The 25,330-nt window shown below is 51.5% G+C and overlaps 1 protein-coding gene across 3 annotated transcripts in view; it reads left to right on the forward strand.

The window, feature by feature from the left end:
- The window catches only part of PPP5C (protein phosphatase 5 catalytic subunit), a 43,387-nt gene extending 19,116 nt beyond the window's left edge, over nt 1–24,271 (forward strand). The window contains exons 3-13 of one of the 3 annotated variants that reach the window (XM_003277609.3): nt 9,119–9,266; nt 9,966–10,087; nt 16,972–17,037; nt 17,356–17,454; nt 18,378–18,483; nt 20,666–20,808; nt 20,939–21,026; nt 21,978–22,018; nt 22,122–22,300; nt 23,470–23,551; nt 23,703–24,271. In XM_003277609.3, coding sequence (XP_003277657.2) covers nt 9,119–9,266; nt 9,966–10,087; nt 16,972–17,037; nt 17,356–17,454; nt 18,378–18,483; nt 20,666–20,808; nt 20,939–21,026; nt 21,978–22,018; nt 22,122–22,300; nt 23,470–23,551; nt 23,703–23,765 — 1,137 coding nt within the window. In that variant the 3' untranslated portion in view covers nt 23,766–24,271. Of the gene's footprint in view, nt 1–9,118; nt 9,267–9,965; nt 10,088–16,971; nt 17,455–18,377; nt 18,484–20,665; nt 20,809–20,938; nt 21,027–21,977; nt 22,019–22,121; nt 22,301–23,469; nt 23,552–23,702 lie in introns of all 3 variants that reach the window. The other 2 variants (XM_030795552.1, XM_003277610.3) reach the window with 2 other exon arrangements.
- Nucleotides 24,272–25,330: the final 1,059 nt, after the last annotated feature.

Consider the following 25,330-nt stretch of genomic DNA (forward strand, 5'->3'; position numbering starts at 1 on the left):
GCCACCATGCCTGGCTAATTTTTTTCTTTATTGTAGAGATGGGGTCTTGCTGTGTTCCCCAGGCTGATCTCGAACTCCTGGACTTCTGCCTCAGCCTCCCGAAGTGCTAGGATTACAGGTGTGAGGCACCATGCCTGGCCTGCTTGAGCTTTTAAAGAAAAAAAGGACAAATGAGAAGAGCGGTGATTATAAAAGGGGTTTTTCAGGAAATATCATTGGTTTACAGAAATAACATTGATTAATAATTGCCCATCCATTGTGGAACTAGAGGGTGTGAGTTACGGTGTCTGTGGTTGGTGGCAGTCTAGAGTCCACGTAGCACGTGGCTTCAGGCGATGAATACTTCCCTGAAGTGAGGAGTGGGATATGACTGCTATCCTATTCCAGTGCCTCTGTGGGCCTGATCATTTAAAGGGGCTCACCAGTTAACTTTTCTTACCCACCCTTTTCGAAGCGACATTGGAATTGGCCACTGTGCTGGGTCTAGGTCGTAGGCAGCAAACTAATCTAGCACATGCCTCCCCTTAGATCACTTCCATTCAGATAGGGTACGGTTACATAGGTGCGGGACTAGTGGGCTATTTTTACCACCAGGCTATATAACTGCGTTCACTGTTAGCCCCAGTTTCGCCAGATGGTGTGAAAGCACAACCCACTCCCATCCGGCCCTTGGGAATTCTGACAGAAGGTTTAAAAACATAGTTATGGTTTCTTAGGAATTATCCCTGCTTCCAGCACTGTAGATAGAGCCTTTGTGCTAGGACCACTACATCAGGTAGGGGAAAGAAAGAGAGAAATAAAATTTATAATCACTGTACCAGCGTATTTTTCCCTTGGCTAGAACTGCAGAGTCACACCAACATCTTCCCCAACCCCTCTTCCCCAGATTCTGCATGTAATGTTGCTGCTCGGGGAGTTTGAGAAGATGCTGACAGTTTGACTGAAACAGGGATCAGAAGGCGGCCCACCAGGAGTGAGCTAGAGATGCCCGGTCTCTCTTGGTTTAACATAGAGGACAGGGATTCAAAGGCTTAGGGAAATTGGAATGCTTGAGTGGATTTGTCACTTAAAACCCACTCACCCACACTGGAGGGTCCAGAGAACACACCTTTCACCAATACTTTGAGAAGCAGATTTACGAGGGGGCCCCGGCATCCCTGGTTGCACCTCTCTGCAAGCTGGACCTTACGGTGGGAACTGCAGTCACTCAGTTGGAAAACTTACATGCAGTGGGAACAATTAGATCCTGGAGAGGCAGGGACCAAGTGTCAGCACTCAGCTGCTGAAGGCAATATGTCTGTCATGGACACAGAAGCAAATCCACAATTAGAATAATCTGACTGTTGCGCCCCAGTCAGAATAGGGGCTTATGGGGACCTGGTGATGAATGGAGTTTTAGGTCAGGTCCGACTCTCAGTGGGTTGAGTGGGTCCCTGGACCCCTCCTGTGGTTATTTCCCCCATTCCAGCTGCACAATTGGAATAAATGTACTCAGCAGCTGGCGGAAAATCCCCACGTTGGTTCCCTAAGCTGTGGAGTAAGGGCCATTATGGTGGGAAAGGCTAAATGGAAGCCATAGAGCTGCCTCTACCTAGGAAAATTGTAAATCAAAACAGCAGCACATCCCTGGAGAGATTGTAGAGATTAGTGCCACCATCAGAGACTTGAAAGCCGCATGGGCGGAGAGCGTTACCACATCCCCACTTCACTCTCCTGTTTGGCCTGCGCAGAAGACGGCTGCATCCTGGAGAATGGCAGGAGATTATCGTAAGCTTCACCAGGTGGTGACCCCAGTTGCAGCTGCTGTACCATGCGGTTTCATTGCTTGAGCAGGTGAACGCATCTCCTGGACCTGCCATGCAGCTACTCATGTGGCAAGTGTCCTTTCTCCATCCCTGTCTGTAAGACCCACCAGAAGCAGTTTGCTTTCAGTTGGCAAGGCCAGCGCCACACCCTCGCTGCCTGCCTCAGGGATATAACAGTCCTTCAGCCCTGGGTTACAGTTTCCCTCACAGGGATCTTTTCTTTTTAAAAAATTGTTAATGAAATTTTTATTAATTTGTTACCTTTTTATTTTAATAGCTTTTGGGGTACCCGTGGTTTTAGTGGCATGGGTGAACTGTATAACAGGGATGAACTGTATAGTGGCAGAGTCTGAGATCTTAGTGCACCCGTCACCCGAGTACTGTACACTGCACCCAGTACATAGATTTTACCCCTCACCCCTCCCATGCTCCCCCTTCTAAGTCTCCAGTTTCCATTATACCACTGTGTATTCCTTGCGTACCCATAGCTTAGCTTCCACTTACAAGTGAGAACATAGAGTGTTTGATTTTCCATTAGTGAGTTATTTCACTTAGAATAATGGCCTTCAACTCCATCCAAGTCTACAAAAGACATTATTTTGCCCTTGTTTACAGTAAAGTAGTATTCCTTCACGGGGATCTTGACCACCCTTCCCTTCTGCAAGCTATCACACTGGTCCACGACACTGATGGCATTTTGCTAATTGGACCTAGTGAGCATGAAGCAGCTACTCTGTACTTATTGGTAAGACGGTGTGGAGTGAGGCAATTCTCCTAATAAACACCCTCTCATATATACCCACATGCATAGGTACAGTCATGCATTGCTTCACAACGGGTAGTTCTTGAGAAATGTGTTGTTAGGTGATTTCATTGTGTGAGCATCATAGAGTGTGCCTACACAAACCTAGATGTTACAGCTTACTGCATACACACCTAGGTTATGTGGCATGGCCGAGTGCTCCTAGGCTACACGCCTGTACAGCATGGTACTTTACTGAATGCTGTGGCAACTGTAGCACCACAGTAAGTATTCGTGCATCGGAACGTAGAAAAGGGATGGTAAAGTCATGGCTCACACCTGTAATCCCAGCACTTTGGGAGGCCAAGGTGGGTGGATCACGAGGTCAGGAGATCAAGACCATCCTGGACAACATGGTGAAACACCGTCTCTACTAAAAATACAAAAAATTAGCTGGGCGTGGTGGCGGGCGCCTGTAGTCCTAGCCACTCAGGAGGCTGAGGCAGGAGAATGGCATGAACCTGGGAGGCAGAGCTTGCAGTGAGCCGAGATTGCGCCACTGCACTCCAGCCTGGGCGACAGAGCGAGACTCTGTCTCAAAAAAAAAAAAAAAAAAAGGCCAGGCACGGTGGCTCACGCCTGTAATCCCAGCACTTTGGGAGTCTGAGGCGGGCAGATCACGAGGTCAGGAGTTCAGGACCAGCCTGGCCAAGATGGTGAAACCCCATCTCTACTAAAAATACAAAAATTAGCCAGGCATGGTGGCACGCACCTGTAATCCCAGCTGCTCGGGAGGCTGAGGCAGGAGAATCGCTTGAACCGGGGAGGCGGTGGTTGCAGTGAGCCGAGATCAAGCCATTGCACTCCAGCCTGGGCTATAGAGTGAAACTCCATCTCAAAAAGAAAAAAAAAAGATAAAATCTAGTACACCTGTTTAGGGCATTTACCATGAATAGAGCTTGCAGGACTGGAAGTTTCACTGGGTGAGTCAGTGCGTGAATGGTGAGTGGATGTAAGGCTAGGACGGGAGTGTGTATGTCTGTAGGCTTCATAAACACTGTACACTAGATTAGACTAAATTTATTTTTAAAAATTTTTGGTTCTTCAATAATAAATTAACCTTAGCTTACTGTAACTTACTTTATAAACTTTTTAATTTTTTAAAACTTTCTCACTTTGTTGTAATAACACTTAGCTTAAAACACACATATACACCTGTACAAAAATATTTTCTTTATATCCTTATTCTGTAAGCTTTTTTCTGTTGAAAAAAATATTTCTTTTGCTTTTTAAACTTTTTTGTTAAAAATGAAGACACGAACGCAGACATTAGCCTAGGCCTACGCAGGGTCAGGAGATCAGTATCACTGTCTCCCGCCTCCACACCCCATCCCACTGGAAGGTCCTCTGGGGCTGTCACACGCATGGAGCTGTCATCTAGGGTGACAGTGCCTTCTGGATACCCCTGAAGGACCTGCCTGAGGCCCTTGAGGAGGTGTGGCTCTTTTCAGAAAAATGACCATGGTGGTTCACTTGGCTTCTTTTTTCATCATGGATTTGTTGAGTAATGGCGTTGTGCTAAGACATTTCTATGGCTATGCTGTCACTCGGCAATAGGACTATTTCAGTGTGTTTATCTTCTGGGACCACACTCGTATATGTGGGCCACTGTTGACTGAACATCATTATACAGCTCATGACTGTGTGTATGTCTCTCTCTCTTTTTTTTTTGAGACGGGGTCTCGCCGTGTTGCCCAGGCTGGAGTGCAGTGGCACGATCTCAGCTCACTGCAAGCTCTGCCTCCAGGGATCACTCCATTCTCCTGCCTCAGCCTCTCGAGTAGCTGGGACTACAGGCGCCCGCCACCGCGCCTGGCTAATTTTTTGTATTTTTAGTAGAGATGGGGTTTCACTATGTTAGCCAGGATGGTCTCGATCTCCTGACCTCATGATCCGCCCGCCTTGGCCTCCCAAAGTGCTGGGATTACAGGCGTGAGCCACCACGTCCAGCCTGTGTGTGTGTCTCTCTCTCATTGGTTCTGTCTCTCTGGAGAACCCTGACTCTCATGATGGATCTGCTCCTCACGGGGTCTTTTTCCAGAAGACACCACCTATGTTCTTCTTTCCTGTCTATGTTTGGAACTTGGGTGCAGACCTAGGCCGGATCTGGGGGACTCCCTCTGCGCTCCCTAGCCCTTCCTGGGATCTCCTGGTTTTTGTTCTGTGGCTTTGGGTTCCTTACAGCAGAGTCCAGCACAGTCAGTTAGAAATACATGTTGCCTTTCAAGAGGATACTAGTGCCTGTACACCTACAGCATGGATCTGTGAAAGTAACAGGAATAGTCACAACCGCTGTTTCATCCAGCACTCGCCATGGCCCAGGTTGTGACTTTCATGCAGTAATAATTCATTCCATCTTCACAGCTACCCTGCACAGTGGAGACTTTCTTTATCCCTGGTTTATAGGTGAGAAAACCAAGGTCCAGAGGGTAGTTCACTCCACTGAGGTTGCACAGCCAGGAGGTGGCAGCTCTGTCCCAGAGTCAGGCCATAAGCAGGGCAGGTGCAGTGGGTCCGAGTTTCTCGGCACAGCACTCACCCTTAGCCCGGGCAGTGCACCCTGGTGGTCTCTCCTGTGACTTACTGTACAGAAAATGCTGGGTATGACTTGCCAAACTCATTCACCAGAAACTAACCCACTAAGGTGAAAACCCTCATGTCAGGCTTCAGGCTGTCACTGGGCAGCGGCATTTCCTGCCCTGGAAACCTGACTTCCCCCAGCTGCCTGCATGCCTCAGGCGGGCACGGCTCCCATCTGGGCTGCAGCTCATTGCATGTTGGAGATATTCAGAATGCCCTGTTACACCTTGTACTGTGGGTCCACCCCACGTGGGATCTTGGTGCTGCTCTATAATCCCTCACCCTCAGTTTTAAAACCCAAGCAGTTCTGAAGAACAGTTGTTCAGGTAAGTTTGGGCAACTTGTTCAGTGGCAAAACCTGACCTGAACTACTAAGAGGCTGCTGATGGTCTTGATTACTCTCCAGTGGCGTGTCTGGAGGTTTTGCTGCAGAAATGGCCATGTGTGTGTGCTTGTGATTACTAGGTACTGCCCTGGACCTGCTGGGGGTGTCCTGTGATAGAGGATGTACACCAAATCATGTGGGTGTTTTTGTTTTGTTTTCTTTTGGGTTTTTTTGAGACAGAATCTCACTGTGTTACCCAGGCTGGAGTGTGATGGCATAATCATGACTCACTGCGGCCTTCCCTGGGTTCAAGCAATCCTCCCACCTCAGCTCCCCAAAGTAGCTGGGACTACAGGCAGGCACCACCACACTTGGCTAATTTTTTTTTTTTTTTTTTGTATTTTTTTCTAGAGATAGGAACTCACTATGTTGTCCAGGCTGGTCTTGAACTCCTGAGCTCAAGTGATCCTTTCACCTCAGCCTCCCACAGTGGTGGGATTATAGGCGTGAGCCACTGCACCTGGCCATCCACCAAATCACCTTACTAAAATCCAAAAAATTCCCAATCCCCAAATACACGCAGCCCCCAGGGTTTCTTCGGGGGTTGTGAACCTGTGTTACCATTTCACCAGCTCCAGACATCATTACCCATGAGTACTCGCCACTGAAGATAATGCTTTTAGAAACAACTTATTTACTTAGCACTGTGGATTCACCTGCAGTTGTAAGAAGTAATGCAGAAATCCCAGTTTTCCCTAAACGTATATCTGGCATAACTACATAAATACCACAGTCAGAATACTGACCTTGATACAATCCAAATGCCACTTTAAAAAAAAAAAGTTCAGTGTGAAGTTCTGACCCAGTGGGCCTTCAGGAGCTGAGTCCCCTGTGGTCTGGGCTGAATGACCTTCCTCAGGAGCAGGAGCCCAGCAGGGCATCTTCACTGCCCCAGCTAGACCTTGCGCAGCGCAGCAGCTACAGTAACAGCAGGCCTTGGGATGAGCACTTGCCTGCTGCTGCCTGGCCTTAAGTTCTCACAACAGTCCTCCAGGGGGTGCTGGCACCACCCCCACTTTCTAGAAACTGAGGGAGGCTTGAGACGTGAGGCCGCCTGCCCTGACAGGCCTGGATTCAGACCCAGGAGGCCTAGTCCCAGAGCCCAGGCTCATAACCACTGCCCCACGCTGCCTCCCTGGAGGGCATGCAGTGTGCCCCGGGGATGAGAGACCCAGGCAGGGAGGGGAGGTGGCAGAAGGGGAGCCCCTCCCAGCGTGCATGGCGGAAATCAGGAGCCTGGGCTTTGGCGCAGGTTGGCCTGGGAGAGAAGGGAATCCTGGCTTCCTGGGTGGGTGACTTCACCTCCCCAGGCCTTGGTTTTCTCGTCTGTCGGAGGGTTGTGAAAACACTGCCATGTAGAGGTGCATGGAGGATAAATGAGCAAGTGAATTGCTCACACGATATTAGGCACATAGTAAGTGCTCCAGAAGTGAGCTGTGTATCATTACTGTTGCCGCTGCCACTGTTGGTATTCCCACTCCCTTTCTCCTCCCTGCACTGTCATTGTTTGCCTTCATTTGCCTTCCCAGCCCGCCCGCCCCCGGAGAACAGGAGACTGGCGGGGAGGAAATGCTCAGTCACTCATTCATTTCTTTGGAGAAAGGGGGGAGGGGAAATTCATTGACTGCTGCAGGCACAGCTATGGCTGAGCCTCAGCCCTGCCCTCACAGGGCCACCTTCCAGTGGGGTGGACAGACCGGTTCCCAGCAGGGCTCTTGGCTGGAACAAGGGAGCCCAGGGGCCTTTGGGAGCCCAGAGAGGGTGCCTGACCCAGCCTCTGGGGCTTCCTGGAGGAGGGATCAGTGGGGCTGAGACCTGGAGGAGGAAGTGGAGGTGTGAATGAGGTGCTCTGGGCAGAGGCAGCCTGCACAAAGGCCGGGAGCCAGCACGCTGGGGACATGAGTGGTCTGGCTGGGAGGTATAGAGGGGTGGGAGGAGCCGCATGGGCCAGGCCACATGCTGGTTTGGATGCCAGCCGGGTGTGGGCACATAACCAATCCCCATTGGGAAGGATGCCAGGGGCTGCTTGGCGCTGTCTTCCTCCCCTGCCTTACACCCACCCACAGCCCAGGCGGAGCTGCCTGGCAGGGTGCCCTGGGCCTGCCCAGACAGGGAGGAGGCCGTGGCCTGCTGGGCCTGGGCTCTTCTCACCCCGCTTGGTGCACACACCTGTTCCCAGCGTGGATGAGCCTCACCCCCCGCTTCTATCACACCAACCTGCAGGGGTCAGTGGGTGTCTCTGTGGAGGTTTCTGAGTCATGCTGCCAGGCTTTCCACCAGAGGCCACCCCTGCTCCTTGAGGGCCGGCCCAGGGACCTCTGGCACAGGGGGTCCGCTCCTGGGGAGGCTAAGGATAGTGGGCAGGTCAGACAAGGTCTACGTGACTAAACTGAGACACAGAGGTGAAGTCACTTGCCCAAAGTCACATGGCAAGTAAGTAGCAGAGCCAGGATCTGAATCCAGCCCCCAAATCCAGTCTGCTTTTCAGGTTAGAAGATCAGAGTTTGCAGGAATCAGGGTAAATAAGGTGGGGAGAGGGGAGGGGATAGGGCTCCTTTCACTGGGAACTTGCTGTGTCCCAAAGCTGAACGCCCCATGCCTATCATGTATGATCTGGTCATCAGCGCAGCAGCCCCAGAAGGGGGACCATGAAGAGCAGTGGGCGCCCACGTGGAGTTTCCTTTCACCTGGCACCTCTGTGCAGGGTTCACAAGCATTCACCCATGCAGCCCTCACACAGTGGCCCTCTGAGGGAGATACGGTTCTCAGTGCCACCTCAGAGGGAAACTGAGCCACAGAGAGGCAGACTCACCTGCCTGAGGTCACCCAGCTCATGACTTGCAGAGCTGGGATTTGAACCCGGTGTCCGGGATCTGTGACCCTCAGTTCCTCTCTTCAGTGGACAAAACAGGGAAATCTTTTGTCCCGGGCCTCCCCAGAGGGTGAGGGAGGGAAGTGACAGCACTCGGTGCTGCTGCCCGCCTGCCCCTGCTGCATGCCAGGCCCCTTGTGTTACTTATTCCTTCCCACAGCCCTGGCAGGGGAGCCGTGTGTCACCTCCCTGTTAGAGATGAGGTAACCTGGGCTCAGGGAGCCCATGTCGTCCAGCAAGTCATTGGCCCTTTGCGTGAGTCTGGGCTGTTCCTGTGACTGTAGACCCGTCCGGGCCCTTCCTCTCATGCTCCCGCCACCTTGGTAGTCACGATAGTAGCATCAGGACGTGCTTGGGACGCTGCTCACCCCACAGGGATTCTCACAGGGCACCCGAAGCTGAGCCCACAGTCCTCAGACAGGCAGTTGTTTGATTTTAGCGCACTCATAGCTAAGATTGATGAAGTGCACGCGTGCGGGCAGCTTTGCTGTGCCCAGTTTTGGGGTGCAGAAACCAAGGCTCAGCAGTTAAACATGCCTAGGGTTGCACCATCAGCACCTGGTGCCCAGGCGGTCTGACTTCCACGTTCATGAAACCCAGGGCTGGGCAGCCTGGGGGCAACCGCTGTGCCCCCACCTCGGCCTCAGTGTGCACGCCCCTTCCCTCCCACCCAGGTGGTCAAGGTGAAGCCCCACGACAAGGATGCCAAAATGAAATACCAGGAGTGCAACAAGATCGTGAAGCAGAAGGCCTTTGAGCGGGCCATCGCGGGTGACGAGCACAAGCGCTCCGTGGTGGACTCGCTGGACATCGAGAGCATGAGTGAGTCCGGCCTGGATGTTCCACACTGCAGCCCAGCACATTCCACACGGGCCTTCTCCATTCCCTGGGGGTGGGGGTGGGCTCAGGGGTAGCCCCTTGTTCTGCCCCCAGGCTGCTGTCTCGCTCCTCTGCCTGCGTTCCAGGGCGCTCCATCCGCAGCCCAAAACTGGGCCTCACGCTTCCCAGTGAGCGAGATTGGAGAGCCATGGACCGCCTGCCAGTTCACAGGCCCTCCCTCCGGGTAGTAGCACAGGCCCCACAGGCTGTGTCTGATTCACCTCTAGGTGCTGAGAAGATCCAAGGGATTGTTCTGGATCATCCCACAGATGATTATTGATCATCTCCTATGTGCCAGGCACTGTCCTAGGCACTGGGGGTACAGCTGTGAACAAAACCCTTCCTGTCCACATGGAGCTGATATTCTAGGAGGGAGATAAGATAATGAACAAATCATGAAATGAATAGTGCTAAGTGCCATAAAACTGAATAGGGTAAAGGGGGGTGGGTGAAGGAAGACAGGGAGGTCAGGAAGAGGCCTCTGGGCCAGACCTGACCCAGGAGGGGACTCTTCACTCGCTCGGTCCGTCTCTCGACCTGTGTGTCCAGAGCCAAGTTTGCCCCATCCCTGGGAGCGAGACTCCCTTCCCCCTCACAGTGGCTGTGGTCACTGACTCTCGTTTCCCCTCATTCACACCCTAGCCATTGAGGATGAGTACAGTGGACCCAAGCTTGAGGACGGCAAAGTGACAATCACTTTCATGAAGGAGCTCATGCAGTGGTATAAGGACCAGAAGAAACTGCACCGGAAATGCGCCTACCAGGTAATGCACCTGTCAGGTACCGGGCGCCCAGGAACCCTGTGATGGCATCACAGCACTGCCAGCCGCAGGCACTGAGCAAAACGACAGGAGAAGGGCAGCCATGACAGCCAACACCGAGCAGGAGTCTTATGCCGGACACTGTGCCGAGGGCTTACCACGTGATCTCATCTCATCCCACAGCAGTTTGGGGAGGTGGCAGGCAGTGCCATTTGACAGATGCAGGGACAAAGGGCCAGAGAGGCCAGGTGACTGGCCCAGGGTGAAAGGTGAAGAAGCAGTAGAGTCCGTTGCTTTGAGTTCTCATCCTAGGCTCTTGGGCGTCTGTGGCTGTTGGTTGTTGCAGGTTGTTTGGGACCTGATGGTTGCTCGTAGTCCTGAGACCACCCCCTCCCTGACCCAGGAGGGCAGCTGGCCACAGGGTGTTAACTGGTTGAGTGAGACTCGGGCTCTGGTATCCCATCTGGACAAGGCCCCCTGCCCTGACCTCTTACGGATACAGGGACCTTACCATAGTTTTGGGGAACTGCTGAGATCCACTACCTCCTGGGTTGGTTATGAGGATGCGGGACTTCTTGTGAGTCAGGTTGACAGGCAGATGACTCTTACAGGAGTGTGCAGGCAATGTGGGAAGCCGCCATTTGATAGGTCCTAGAGAGCCAAGCGGCCTGGGTTCAAATCTCTGCCTTCCCACATACTAGCTGTGTGCCTGTGGGCAGATGGCTTCACCTCTCTGTGCCTTGATTTCCTCCTCTGTACAGTGGAGATAATCATAACTGTCTCCACCAAGGGCGGTTGTAAGGCGCAACTGCGTGTAATCCACATCAGTGCTTCAAATAGTGCCTAGCACATGGTTAGCGCTCTGTATGGGTTAGCTGTTGATGATCATGTTGTTAAAGGTGAGACAGGAGGAGGAATGTCCACATTCCTGGTTGTTTTTAATTGAAGTATAATTAATGCACAATAAAATATACAAATCTGAAGTGTCCTGTTAGATGAGTTTTTAGAGTTTTATGTGCCCACTGCCCAAGCAAGTTACAGAACATTTCTGTCAACCAGAAAGCTCCCTTTGACCCCTTTCTAGTCAGCCCTCACTCTCATCCCAGGGGCAACCACTGATCTGATTTTTCACCACTGTAAATTAATTCTGCCTGGTTTTGAATTTCATGTCAATGTCGTATGGGCTTACAGCGTTTAGTGTCTCTTTCATGTGGCATAGTGTGTGTGGGATTCGTACATGGATGTTGTGTGTATCAGTAGCTCAAGTCCTGCATTGTCTGAACAGCCCATGATTTGTTCATGCAGTCTTTTGAGAGACATTTGGGTTATTTCTACTTTGTAGCTTTTATAAGTATAAGCTGCTATGAACTTTCTTGGACAAGTCTTTTTGTGAACATGTTTTCATGGTTCAGGTTGAATTTCTCTATCGATTGTCTTTTTTGTTTCATTGATTTTTCATTCATTATTCTCTATGCATGCTTGAGGCTTAATTTGCTCTCTTCTGGCTTCTGAAGATGGACATTAATGCTGTTAATTTTACATCTTTTCCTCTACACAAAGCATTTAAAACTAAATTTCCTTCCAGGCAGTAAGTTAGCTGCATCCCGTGAATTTTGATATGTCGTATTTTCATTGTCATTGAGTTAGAATTGTTTTCTAATTTTCTTTATTGTTTCTGATTCTATCCATAGGTTATTGAGAAGGGTATTGTTTAACTCCCAAATATTTGGGGACTTCTAGATGTTACTGTTACTGATTTCTAATTTGGTCAGACAACACGCTCTGGATGATTCCATTGGGGCTATTTTTAGATCTGTCTTGGCAAACCTGCAGTACGTACTAGAAAATAGTGTGTATTTTGCAGTCATTAGTCATAGGGCTCTATAAATGTCAATTAGTTCAAGATGGTTGAGACTGCTGTTAAAAATCTTTTATAGCCTATTTTTTCTAATTGCTCAATCATTTATTGAGAGGGGGCTGTTAAAAGCTCCAACTATACTTGTAGATTTGCCTATTTCTCCCTATAATTCTCAGTTTTTTGCTTCCTGTATTTTGAAATTTTTATTAGGCACACATTTAGGATTGTTATGCTTTCTTGATGAATTGACTCATTATAATGAAGTGACTTCAGTACTTTTTGGCTTGAAATCCATGTTTTCTATTAATATAGTTAAACCAGATTTTTACACTTAATATTTGCATGCTATAACTTTTCTACCCTTTTGTATTTAACCCATTGGTATCTTTATATTTAAAATGTTTTTCTTATAAACAGCATATACTTGGTCTTGCCTTTTTATCCAGTTGGACAATCTTTACCTTTTTTTTTTTTTTTTTTTTTTTTTTGAGATGGAATTTCACTCGTTGCCCAGGTTGAAGTGCAGTGGTGTGATCTCGGCTCACTGCAACCTCTGCCTCCTGGATTCAAGCAATTCTCCTGCCTCAGCCTCCAGAGTAGCTGGGATTACAGGCACACGCCACTATACCCAACTAATTTTTGTTTTGTTTTGTTTTTTGAGACGCAGTCTCATTCTGTCACCAGGCTAGAGTGCAGTGGCACGATCTTAGCTCACTGCACCCTCTGTCTCCCAGGTTCAAGTGATTCTTCTGCCTCAGGCTCCCGAATAGCTGGGACTACAGGTGTGCGCCACCATGCCCTGCTAACTTCTGTATTTTTAGTAGAGATGGGATTGTACCATGTTGGCCAGGATGGTCTCGATCTCTTGACCTCGTGATCCACCTGCCTCAGCCTCCCAAAGTGCTGGAATTACAGGCATGAGCCACCATGCCTGGCCTAATTTTTGTATTTTTAATGGAGACAGGGTTTCACCATGTTGGTCAGGTTGGTCTCAAACTCCTGACCTCAGATAATCCACCCGCCTTGGCCTCCTAAAGTGCTGGGATTACAGGTGTTAGCCACCATTCCCGGCCAATCTTTACCTTTTAATTGGAGTGTTTAGTTCATTTATATTTAACTATCAGCAATCACATGATTGCATTTCAATCTACTGTCTAGATATCTCTTTTCTATATGTCCCATTTGTTTTTTTTTCCCCGTTTCTCCTTCTTTGACTTTCTTTTGTGTGAATCAGGAATCTTTTAGCATTTCATCTGTTTTATTGAATTTTTTGTTATACTTTTGAATGTGTGTGGCGAGGGGTGGAGTGTTACGTGGTTGCTCTAGAGCAGCCCTTCTCAGCCGAGGCTCTATAGAGAGAATTAAGCCCTAACTCCCTTAGGCATCCGTTATATACGCAGTGAATTAACTTCTGTCCTGTGAATCTGTGTGCTCTCCTTAGGAGAACTGTGCAGATATCATTGAAAATATTTTTTGTGGGGCTTAATCATTTCCCGGAACCCTGGATGAAAAAGGCTGCTCCAAAGATTACAATGTGTAACTTTAACTTGTCCTATTTTACTTTCAAATAATAATATGATACTTAATGGACAATATAAGAATCTTACGGCCTGGGGCAGTGGCTCATGCCTGTAATCCCAGTAGTTTCAGAGGCCAAGGCAGGTGAATCACTTGGGGTCAGGAGTTCCAGACTAGCCTGGTCAACATGGCAAAAACCCCATCTCTACAACCCTGTCTCTACTAAAAATACAAAAATTAGCCAGGCGTGGTGGCACGCACTTTTAATCCCAGCTGCTTGGGAGGCTGAGGCAGAAGAATCACTTGAACCCAGGAGGCGGAGGTTGCAGTTAGCCAAGGTCGTGCCACTGCACTCCAGCCTGGGCAACAGAGCAAGACTCCATCTCAAAAGAAAAAAAAAAAGAATCTTACAATATTGTAATTGCTTTTATTTTCTCCCAGCCTTTGTGCTCTTGTCATGCTTCTGCATCTGCTATAAATATATTGTTATCATTTCCTTAAATAGACACTAGTCTTCTAAAGAAATATATGTATGAATACACGGAAAATGTCTTTTATATTTACCCTTTCTCTTACTCCTTGTTTCTTCTCCCATATGTGGGTTTCTATCTGGTGTCATGCCCCTTCTGCCTGAGTACTTTGAGCATTTCTTACAGTGCACGTCTGCTGTAGACTAATTCTCTCAGCTTTGGTCTGCCTGAAAATGTTTTTATTTTGTCTTCATTTTTAGGGGTGTCTTTGCTGGATGTAGAATTCTAGGTTGACATTGTTTCTTTCAGTGCTTTAAATGTGTTTTTTTTTTCCATTGCCTTTTGACCTCCATTGTTTCTGTGAGAACTCAGCAATCATTCGTATCTTTGTTCCATATAGTCTGTTTTTTTCTTCACTGGTTTAAAGATTTTATCTTTGTTTTTTAGTAGTTTGACTATGATGGGCTTTGATGTGCTTTTTTTTGAGTCTATCCTGTATTCACTGAGCCTTTTTGATCTGTGGGTTAATATCTTTCATTAGTTTTGGAAAGTTCTTAGCCATTATTTCTTCTTAGATTTCTTCCCATTTCTGCTCTCCTCTCCGTCTGGAAAGCTAATAACATGCTCTTTGATACTATTTGATACTATTCCTTAGATCTTAATGACTTGAATTTTTTAAATTCTTTTCACGATTTTTCCTCTGTGTATTTCAGTTCAGATAATTTCAGTTGTCCTTATGTTCACTGATTCCTTGTAACTGCTGTTAAGCCCAACAAATGAATTATTTATTTCTTATATTGTATTTTTTATTGGTAGCATTTTCATTTAGTTGTGTTTTTTTAATAGACTTTTCATCTCTGTGTCTCATGTGTTCATGCATATTGTCCACCTTCTCCACCAAGTCCTTTCACACATTTACCATGGTTATCTTAAAGTCTCTGTCTGATAGTTCCATCATCTGGTTCATCTCTGAGTCTGCTCTGGTACCAGTTCTTCATGTGTCTTATAATTTTATTGTATGCCAGGCATTTTGTATAAAAGAACATTAGAGACTGAGGTAAATAAAGTTTTTCCTCAGAAAACGGCACACTTAGGCTGGGCACCATGGCTCAGGCCTGTAATCCTAGCACTTTGGGAGGCCAGGGTGGGCAGATCGCTTGAGCCCAGGAGTTCAAGACCAGCCTGGGCAACTTGGAGAAACCCCATCTCTACAAAAAAATACAAAAATTAGCCAGACATGGTGGTTGGCACCTGTAGTCCTAGCTACTTGGGAGGCTGAGTGGGGAGGATCACCTGAACCTGGGAGGTTGAGGCCGCAGTGAACTGTGGTCGAGCCACTGCACTCCAGCCTGGGTGACAGAGTGAGACCCTGTCTTAAAACAAATAAACAGATAAGAAAATGGCTCACATTTCTCCTGTTGAGCCACAAGAGGGAGGGGCTGTGTGAACCTCATCTGTAGGTTAGGGGCAGCTTTTGTTGGAGTTTCTTTACCACCGGCTTTAAATGTGTTCAGAGTAGAATTAGGACTTTCCCTTCAGCAGAGCTTGGGATCTTAGCCCTGGCAGAATTCCAGGGATGTCTTTATGTTTTAAAGTCGCCAGCTTTTGGAACTGTGGGAGGCCTCTGGTATTCAGCCCTGCTGCCAGACTGTGGGGCCGCTGGGGTGCTCTCCGCTCTCCAGTCTCGCCCCCACTTCTGTACCTCAGGAGGTTTCTCTGCACCGCACTCCCTCACGCCCAACCGTCCACGAAGCCCGTGTGAGGGAGTTGGCAGGGGGCAGAGGCGGGCTGTGCTGGGGCTCCCTGGAGTCCTCATCTGTCACGCCAATCCCCACACAGTCATGAACTTCCACTCATTTCCCCTCACGGGGGGCATCCCGCCCTCCTGCCACGCACCAGGATGAAAGCTGTGGGCTCCTTCCCCAAGGAAGGGCTCGTCCCGTCTGCATTTTGATTAATTTAGGTCCCTTTGCATTGCCAGCTCTCAGCTGGCTTTAAATTTGATTTTGTTGCTTGTTTGACTTGTTTTCATCTTTAGGGCGAGACAGTCTTTTGTAACTTTTCTACCTTCTGACTAGAAGTGGATGCCTCCTGCATTTTCTTAACACCTCTTCCCCCAGCTTATTTTGGAAATTGTCAAACCTACAGAGAGCTGAAAGAACAGTACAGTTAACATCGGTTCACCCTTCACCCAGATTCACCACTTGTGAACATTTGAATGCGTTAACTTTATGTGTCTGTCTACTTATATATGCATTTGTATGTGTACACTTTTTTCTTTTTTTTTCCCCTAACCCATTTGAGAGTAAGTTGCAGCCATCATAACCTGGATCTCCCAAAAACAAAGACGTCCTCTTGTATGACCACAGCTGAATTGTCCTACCTTAGAAATTCATCATTGATATGATAATACTGACTAAGGTAGACAGTCCACAGGCCATCCAGAAAATCTGGAAACACTGACAAATATGCATGTCATTGTCAAGGTCATCTCCAATCTGTGAAAAATAAATCATCTGCATTTCTAGACATCTGTTAATATTTTAATTCTCCCCAGCTTTCCCCAAAACATCCTTTTTAGCTGCTTTTAAAAAATTCAGGGTCCATTGAAAGTACCAGTGTTGCCTGTGACCTGCCTTTTTACCTCTTTTTACCTAGAAAGTCTCATTTCTTTTTTTTGGGAGACTCTTTTATGACAGTGACATTGTGCTGTGTCCAGGCCAGTTCTTTTATAAAATGTTCTACGATCTGGATTCATGCATGTATTTCCACATGATGCTGAGTATTTTAAGATAATTCAAGAATCAGGTTTTCACATGAAACAATCGCAATGCTTCGGCACTGCACAGGCCACAGAAGCCTGCGGCTGCCTCCGGCCCCGCCTGCCCCTGCTCCCCCAGGCCTGCCCTGCCCTTTTTCTTCTCTCCCTGCTTCTCCCTCGCCCTCAGCCCAGCAGCATCTCCTGGGCAGTGCAGGCTTTCGGGTCCGGGTTGGGCAGCAGCCCCTGCAGCCGGTCCCACTGAGTCTGCCCTGCCTTCCAGATTCTGGTACAGGTCAAAGAGGTCCTCTCCAAGCTGAGCACGCTCGTGGAAACCACACTCAAAGAGGTGCGCGTTGTGGGGCAGTGCGGGGAGGGCCAGCAGGGGTGGGCTCTCTGGCTGGGGAGGGGCCACAGAGCTCAGGAACTCACGGATCCACCTCCCTCTCTCCCTCACACCCCCACCCCTGTGCCTTTCCTCCTGAATATCCCATTTCTGTCCTGGCCTCTTGGTCTCTGTCCCACCCTCTTCGTTTGTGTTCCCTGCTTGTGTCTGTTGCATGATTCTTCTCGGTCTACTGTGAACTCTTACCCTTCCCCTCACCTCTGCCCCCTCCCCACGTCTCTCTCTGGGCCCCTCCCTCTCCGGTGGCCTCTTTTCTTTCAGACAGAGAAGATTACAGTATGCGGGGACACCCATGGCCAGTTCTATGACCTCCTCAACATATTCGAGCTCAACGGTTTACCCTCGGAGACCAACCCCTATGTATCCTTCTCAGCAGAGCCACCCTCTCCCCACCTCCACCCCCAGCCCCAGCCTCAGATCTGCACAGAGTAGGAGGAGCCCCTGCCAGGGAAAAGACGTGACCTTGGAAAGGAGAGGCCTGGCCATGCTGGGGCACAAAGGTGTGGGTGGACCTGCAGGCTGGCCATGCACCCCAGGCTCCAGGCTCAGACAGGCCTGGGCCAGCACCCACCTGCTGTGTGACCTGAGCTGGTATCTCAGTCTCTCTGGGTCCTGGCTTGTCTTTGTCTGCCTCAGGATCGCATTTGAATGGCACCTGGCACTGGCCACACTTGGGTTCCATCCTGGCTTTGCCACTTCCCAGCTGTGTGACCAAAGCAGGTTACTTCACTGCTTGGTGTCACAGTTTCCCCACTTGCAAAGGGGGATAATATATGTGCAACCCTGTTACTCCACAGTTACTGAGAGGATGGGTTAAGAACAGGGCCTGGCCCACACTTGATGCTATATAAGTATTTCCCCATATTATGGTATTTGCTTGGTGAATGGCCACTTGTAGGGCCACTAGGCCTATGCATTGTTGAGTGGGAGGGCCAGTGTCCCATCTCCCCCATGGCTCCAGGCCTCTCTGAGGAGAGCTGAAGCAGGTGGGCTGACTAGTCCCCGCACCTCCCCGCCATTGGCTTTCCGGGAGACAGGAGGCAGGGTCCACAGTGCCATACTACTGAGGCTTAGCAGCCAAGCTCTGGCTGGAGCCACAGTGAGGAAAGGATTAGAAACCCAGACCCCTTGAGCCCTGCCAAGTCCTCGCTCCTTGGGAGGTGCTGACAGGAGCCTTGAGGCCAGGCAGGGGCAGCCCATATCTGGCCCATTTTCTGCCACCACCCCCCACCCCACCCCACCCCTTCCTCTCCACGCTTGCCGTGTTTTCCTCAGCAGGACAGATATTTAATGGTGACTTTGTGGACCGAGGCTCCTTCTCTGTAGAAGTGATCCTCACCCTTTTCGGCTTCAAGCTCCTGTACCCAGATCACTTTCACCTACTTCGAGGTGAGCTGGGAAGTGACAAGGTTTGGGTTCATTGTGGGGTCCTGGGTGGGGCACTCACTCTGCAAGGATAATAGTTGCAGGTGTATTTATTTTGTGGACTCGGAGATCATGCACAGGGCGGCCTTTTAAGATTGAGTATGTTGTGCACTGCACAATAGCATCACACCAAAGGACGCATTTACATCATAGATAGTGTAGAAATGGATGTTTACTCTGACCGTTTTTCAGCAGATGGCAAACAAGGGTCTGAGGATGGGCCCCTTTTTCTAATTTGCACAAGGGCATGAAACAGGCTCCTGGGTGGCCCTAAATATGGCACTAAAGTCAAGCTGAGTGACTGAGTGAACAGACCAGGGCCCGAGGGTGGGAGTAAGGAGACTGTTGATGAGGCAGCTGTGCCCCCTCAGATTCAGGCTTGGTGTCAGATTTGGGTTCTTTTGATTGAAGTAGAGCCTGGAGCTGAGTGTGCTGGTTCACACCTGTAATCCCAGCACTTTGGAAGGCCGAGGTAGGAGGATCACTTCAGCCCAGGAGTTTGAGACCAGCCTGGGCAACACAGTGAGACCTTGTCTCCAGTAAACATTTTTTAAAAAGGCCGGGTGCAGTGGCTCATGCCTGTAATCCCAGCATTTTGGGAGGCCAAAGCAGGTGGATCACCTGAGGTCAAGAGTTCGAGACCAGCCTGTCCAATGTGGTGAACCCCCCGTCTCTATTAAAAATATAAAAATTAGCCGGGCATGGTGGTGCACGCCTGTAATCCCAGCTACCTGGGAGGCTGAGGCAGGAGAATCACTTGAACCCAGGAGGCACATGTTGTAATGAGCCAAGGCTGCGCCACTGCACTCCAGCCTGGGCGATAGAGTGAGACTCAGTCTAAAAAAAAAAAGCCAGGCATGGTGGCACCGTGCACCTGTAGTCCCAGCTTCTTGGGTGACCAAAGTGGAAGGACTGCTTGAGCCCAGGAGTGTGAGGCTGCAGTGAGCCATGATCACACCACTGCACTCCAGCGTGGGCAACAGAGCGAGACCCTGTCTCTTTGAAAAAAAAAAAAAAAAAGTAAGAAACTTGAAGTAGAGCCCAGAGTATTTGCTGGAGGAACAGACACAGGTGTGAGAGAAAGAGGGAACAAAAGGGGCCCTCTAGGGTTTTGGCCGGAGCATCTGGAGGGCTATGGCTGCCGGTGACAAAGACGGGGAGATGTAGAGCAGGGTGTGGCCAGGAGCTGAGGAGCTCCCCTTTGGATATGGCTGAGATTCAGGAGACATGGGATGTGGGTGGGGTTCCGAGGGGTGTTGAAAATGTAGGTTTCTTGGTGTCCAGATGAGATTAGACAAGAGGAGCTCACCGGGATGTGAGGGCCACACAGGGGAGGCCCTGCCTATGGCGGGGTCAGGGTGAGTTGGGAGGTGAGTGATAGGCTGGGGCGAAGCCTGCATGCCCATGTCCCTGGTCTCACAGGGTTCACGCAGCAGTGTCCAGCACAGGGTCAAAGCTCAGGAAGCCCCTGCTGTGGGCCTCGTTGCACGAGGCAACAAGCGCTCAGGCCAAGGAGTCGCACAAGCAGAGTCTGAGCAGATTCAAGACTGGGCAGCCTTCTCCTTGCCCCCAAGCTCTGGAAGGGAAGAAGGAGGCCGGGCGCTTGTGTCTGAGACAGAAGGATGGAGCTCAGGGTGGGGTGGGCTGGGGCACATGTTCTGTAGATGGGCCTACTTTTTGTTTTTGAGACAGGGTCTTGCTCTGTTGCCCAGGCTGGAGTGCAGTAGCATGAGCATAGCTCACTGTAGCCTCTGCTTCACAGGCTCAAGTGATCCCCTGGCCTCAGCCTCCCAAGTAGCTGGCACTACAGGCACGCACCACCATGCCCAGCTAATTTTTAAAATTGTTTTATAGAGAGGTCTCAGTATATTGCCCAGGCTGGTCTCAAATTGCTGGGCTCAAGCAGTTCTGCCTTGGCCTCCCAAAGTGCTGGAATTATAGGCATGAGCCACGGTGCCTAGCTGTGGACCTACTTTTTGTCAAGATTCCCCCCTTGGTACCTCTAGTCTGGAAGGCACCGCAGTGGGAAGTGCAAGGCCCATGGGAGAAGGGACACATGCACAGTTCTGGGCCTTGAGGGTGCCGGGCTGGAGGACACTGATGTACCTGGAGGCTGGGCTTTCTCTTCTGTCCCCGTGTTGGCCAGGCAACCACGAGACAGACAACATGAACCAGATCTACGGTTTCGAGGGTGAGGTGAAGGCCAAGTACACAGCCCAGATGTACGAGCTCTTTAGCGAGGTGTTCGAGTGGCTCCCGTTGGCCCAGTGCATCAACGGCAAAGTGCTGGTGAGGACAGCGTGAGCTCCGAGTGTGGGTTCCCCACCCAGCCACACCTGGGCAGATGTGCTGGTGAAGGAAGTTGGGGCCTGTGGGTGGGTGGCACCTTCCCTCACAGCGGCATCCCCCAACTCCCCAGATCATGCACGGAGGCCTGTTCAGTGAAGACGGCATCACCCTGGATGACATCCGGAAAATTGAGCGAAATCGACAACCCCCAGATTCAGGTGAGCAGGGTGGGGCCAGGTGTCTCCAGCAGAAAGGGGCAGCCTGGGCTGAGCTCTCCCTGCAACCCGGCCCTGCCTCAGAGGATGGGCTTTGTGTCATTGGCAAGAAACAGCGGGTCTGAGCCTCAGTTTCGTCACCTGCGACTTGGGCCAGTGCACCTCCTTCATGGGGCTGTGATGGCGAGCACGGTCGTGACCATGGTGCAGGTTGAAGGCATGGTCAGCGCCGAGCACACCTGTCCTTATTTATTTGTGAGTTCAGCTGTGGACCCCTGGAGGGAGGGGAGGTCTTGGGGCTCCTGTCCTAGTGTCGGGCACACTTCAGAGAGTTCACTCATAGGTGCACACGCACATGCACACTGAGTGCTGCAGAGGACATGGCTTGGGTGGGCTGGTGCCAGGTGGTCGGGAAGGCCTCTCCAGGGAGGTGAGGTTTGAGCTGACACTGCAGGAAGCAGAGGCACCTGCCGTGCACAGAGCCTGGCGAGCATATTCCAGGCTCGAGGAGGGGTCCCAAGGCAGGGAGAAGTTGGCGAGTGGGCAGGGCTGTGCTTTGAGGGCTGACGTTGGACATGGGGTTCACTGGGCCCAAATCCTATGGTGCTTTACAGGCCTCAGTGAGGAACTTTGTTCCTAGGGCAGCGTGGAGCCACCAAAGGCTTTGAGCGGGAGAGGGGCCTGATCTGAATAGTGTCATTGAAAGCTCTATCTGGCTTCGGGGCCACAGGGGATTGAATGGGGTCTGGAGGGCAGATCAGCCGAGAGGGTGGGGGTGGCTCAGAATCGCAGTCACCTGTCCTGAATGTCCATGTCCATGCTGGATGTCCCCTGCCCAGCACCCACCCAGGCTGGGCTGTGGGGTCAGCACCTGGCCGGGCCAGGAGGTGGCATGTGAGTGACCACCCCTGGGGAGGTGGACGGGTCCCTAATGTTTCCCTCACTCCCCACCAGGTCCCATGTGTGACCTGCTCTGGTCAGATCCACAGCCGCAGGTGAGTCTAGGGTGGGGTGCAGGGCCGGCGGGTGTGGGCTGTGGGCAGCAGGTGGAGGCAGAGAGTCACCCTGAACCCGTCTCTCCCATCTGCCCACCCTCAGAATGGGCGCTCGGTCAGCAAGCGGGGCGTGAGCTGTCAGTTTGGGCCTGACGTCACCAAGGCCTTCTTGGAAGAGAACAACCTGGACTACATCATCCGCAGCCACGAGGTCAAGGCCGAGGGCTACGAGGTGGCTCACGGAGGCCGCTGTGTCACCGTCTTCTCTGCCCCCAACTACTGGTATGTTTTTGCCTTTCCCACCCAGGGCCTCTACCAAGCCATGGGTTTTTGTCTTGGTTTTTGTTTTGCCTTTTTATGATGGAGCATTTCAAAGACAGGCAAGAGCAGATAAAAGAGCATGACAAACACCCCTGTGCGCATTGCCCACCCGTGCAGCACCAGTGGGGCCAGCCTGCTGGTGCTGACCAGCTGCCCCGTGTTACTGCAAGCCCCGGGCACTTCACCTTTCTCCCATTGATTGCCCAGCACGTTTCAGAAGGAAAGGGATCTTTTTCTTAACCACAATATCGTGTTTACACTTTTGAGTGCTGGCTGGGCATGGTGGCTCACACCTATAATCCCAGCACTTTGGGAGGCCGAGGCCGAGGCGGGCGGATCACCTCAGGTCAGGAGTTTGAGACCAGCCTGGCCAACATGGTGAAACCCCGTCTTTACTAAAAATACAAAAATTAGCCGGGCATGGTGGTGCACACTTGTAATCCCAGCTACTTGGGAGGCTCCCAGGAGAATTGCTCGAACCCGGGAGGTAGAGGTTGCAGTGAGCCAAGATTGTGCCACTGCACTCCAGCCTGGGCAAGAGTAAGACTCCATCTCAAAACACACACACACAAGTGCTGATCCCTTGCCCCCACCCAAATCCTGCCAAGTTCTCTTTCTCCTGGTCTCTCCTAAGTGTCTTTTCCAGCTGACTTCTTCCAGACAGGACCTAAACAAGGACCACATTTTTAGTCTCTTTGCCTGTGAGTTCCCTGTCTTTCTCTACCCGCATCATTTATTTGTTGAAGAATAGGCTGCTGCCTGCTGTACGAGTCACTGTGTCCTGGACTAGACTGACTGCATCCCCGTGGTGCCGTGTGACATGTTCCTCTGTTCCCTGCATCTCCGGGTGGGCAAAGCTGGAAGCATGGTCAGATTGCTAGCGGGGTCTGGCGAGCGTCCACCTCCATGAGCTACACTCTGCCCCTTCCTGCTCCCCTCACTCCCACCCTCTTTTCCCCATCCCCATCCTCCTGCCCCTCCCATTCTTTCCCCTGGATTCCTGTCTTTCCTGTCCCTGTCTGTCCATCTGTGTCTGTCATGGCTCTGTCCCTTCTTGCCCAGCCCTTCTCTTAACCCTCCAGCCCCGCCCAGCCCTGACCACACTGTTCACTCTGCTCCTGTCCCTGCAGTGACCAGATGGGGAACAAAGCCTCCTACATCCACCTCCAGGGCTCTGACCTACGGCCTCAGTTCCACCAGTTCACAGCAGTGGTGAGTCACCCCTCAGGGCCCCCCCGCCCCTCCCATCCCAGCCTGGGGACAAGGAGGCTAAGACCCTGGTAAGGGGCGAGGGTAGGTTCCGCTGGTGGGTGCTCAGGGGCTCTGTTCTGACTTCTATCCCCCCACTACCCTGGTCCCACAGCCTCATCCCAATGTCAAGCCCATGGCCTATGCCAACACGCTGCTGCAGCTAGGAATGATGTGAGGCGACGGGCGGGGCGGCCTGCACCCCAGGGCCCCTCTACTCCCACCGGACCCGGGCCCCGGGCCAGGGGCAGAGCAGGCCCCGCCCCAGGGCAACGTTGGACCCCCTTTTACTTTGTAAAGTTTGTATTTATTCCCCTTTAGGTTTGCAGAGGGGGTAGGGGCAGAGTCAGGGGCTGGCCAGAGGGTCTGCTCCCTGGACAGAGTGGAAGGAGGTGGAGCAGCTGGGGCTGGGGGCACAGCCTGGGCATTCTGTGGGGAGGCCGTCCTCGGGTCGGGGTGGGGCCGAGTGGCTGCCCTGCCCCCCTCGTTTGCATGGCTCCTCCCGCACTCAAGCAATAGGGCCCTGCCATAGGAAGACCCCCAGAGAGAGGGTCAGCAGGGGGGCCTCGCCTGCACCTCCCCTCCTGTAGCCCCATGGTGGGGCTAGGCTGGGGCTCACCCCCCTCCCCAGCTATTTTATGTCTGTAATTAAATATGTTAAAATAAAGTCATTATCGGAAGTCAGCTTGTCTCTGGATGGTGGAGCCGCAGGAGCTGCCCGGGTTGGATTACTGCCTGCTCAGGGGATCCGGAGGGTGGGGAGGCCGCAAAGTCCCACTGGCCCGGCCCACCCAGCTCTGGGCTGACCGCCCAAGTGGCCCCTGCCTCTGCCCAGCACCGTCGGCTTCCGGGGAGAGTTCTGCCCCCCGGGTGGGGCGATGAGGCCAGCACTGAGTGGAGCGGAGCGGAAGCGGAAGCAGCTCCTCATCTTTTGCCGGCTCCAGCAACAAGCATGACAGTGCCGCTCCCTGCTCCCTGCTCAGGGTAGGCCCAGCAGTGGTTCTTAACATCACACGATGAGGCAGGCATCTCCAGTCATCCAGGGAGACCAGAGGACCCTTGTCTCACTCCCAGTTGGCGCTTAGTCACGGGTAACATTGGATTCCATTCAGGCTGCCCTGCCAGGCCTTGGCCCTCCAGAGAGATTGCGTTTTCAAGTTTGAGCTCCTCTGGACTCAGCTTTCTCCGGTGGTATGTGGCACTGGGGGATGGTCTACAGCAAATGACTCCTGCAGGGCCGAGTCCGGGAGTGTTTGGCCCTTTGGAGGCCTCCCAGGCAGACACGAGGTGTCCGCAGTCCTGATTGCGCGTAGGCGCTGGGGAGGTGCTCTCTAAGGCCCATCAGCCTTACAGTAAGTGCACTGCCTTCTGGGGTCAGGTGCGCTGGGGTCCAGAAGCCAAGTACACATGGCTTCAGGAAAACAGGCACGAGGCCCAGGCTGCCAGTGCCATTCATTTCCCCTGGGAAAGACAAAAACAGCCACCATGGCTGTCGGGAGGGTGCTTCAGACCTGATGGGAGTCAGCCAGGCGGGCAGCTGTGAGGCTCTCAGACTCACGGGGTGTCGGGGTTCCCTGCCGCTGCAGTTCAGGAGGTCTCCCAGGACCCAGTATGGCCATTATCCTCACAGTTAGGGCCTATTATAGTGAGAACATGGGGATGAGAATGAGTGGAGGGAAGAGGCGGGCACGAGCGTCCCACTGCCCTCTCCCGTGGAGCTGTGCGGACAGCGCTTATTTTCCC

The sequence above is a fragment of the Nomascus leucogenys genome, chromosome 17 (genome assembly GCF_006542625.1).
Source record: "Nomascus leucogenys isolate Asia chromosome 17, Asia_NLE_v1, whole genome shotgun sequence".
Taxonomy (NCBI): Eukaryota; Metazoa; Chordata; class Mammalia; order Primates; family Hylobatidae; genus Nomascus; species Nomascus leucogenys.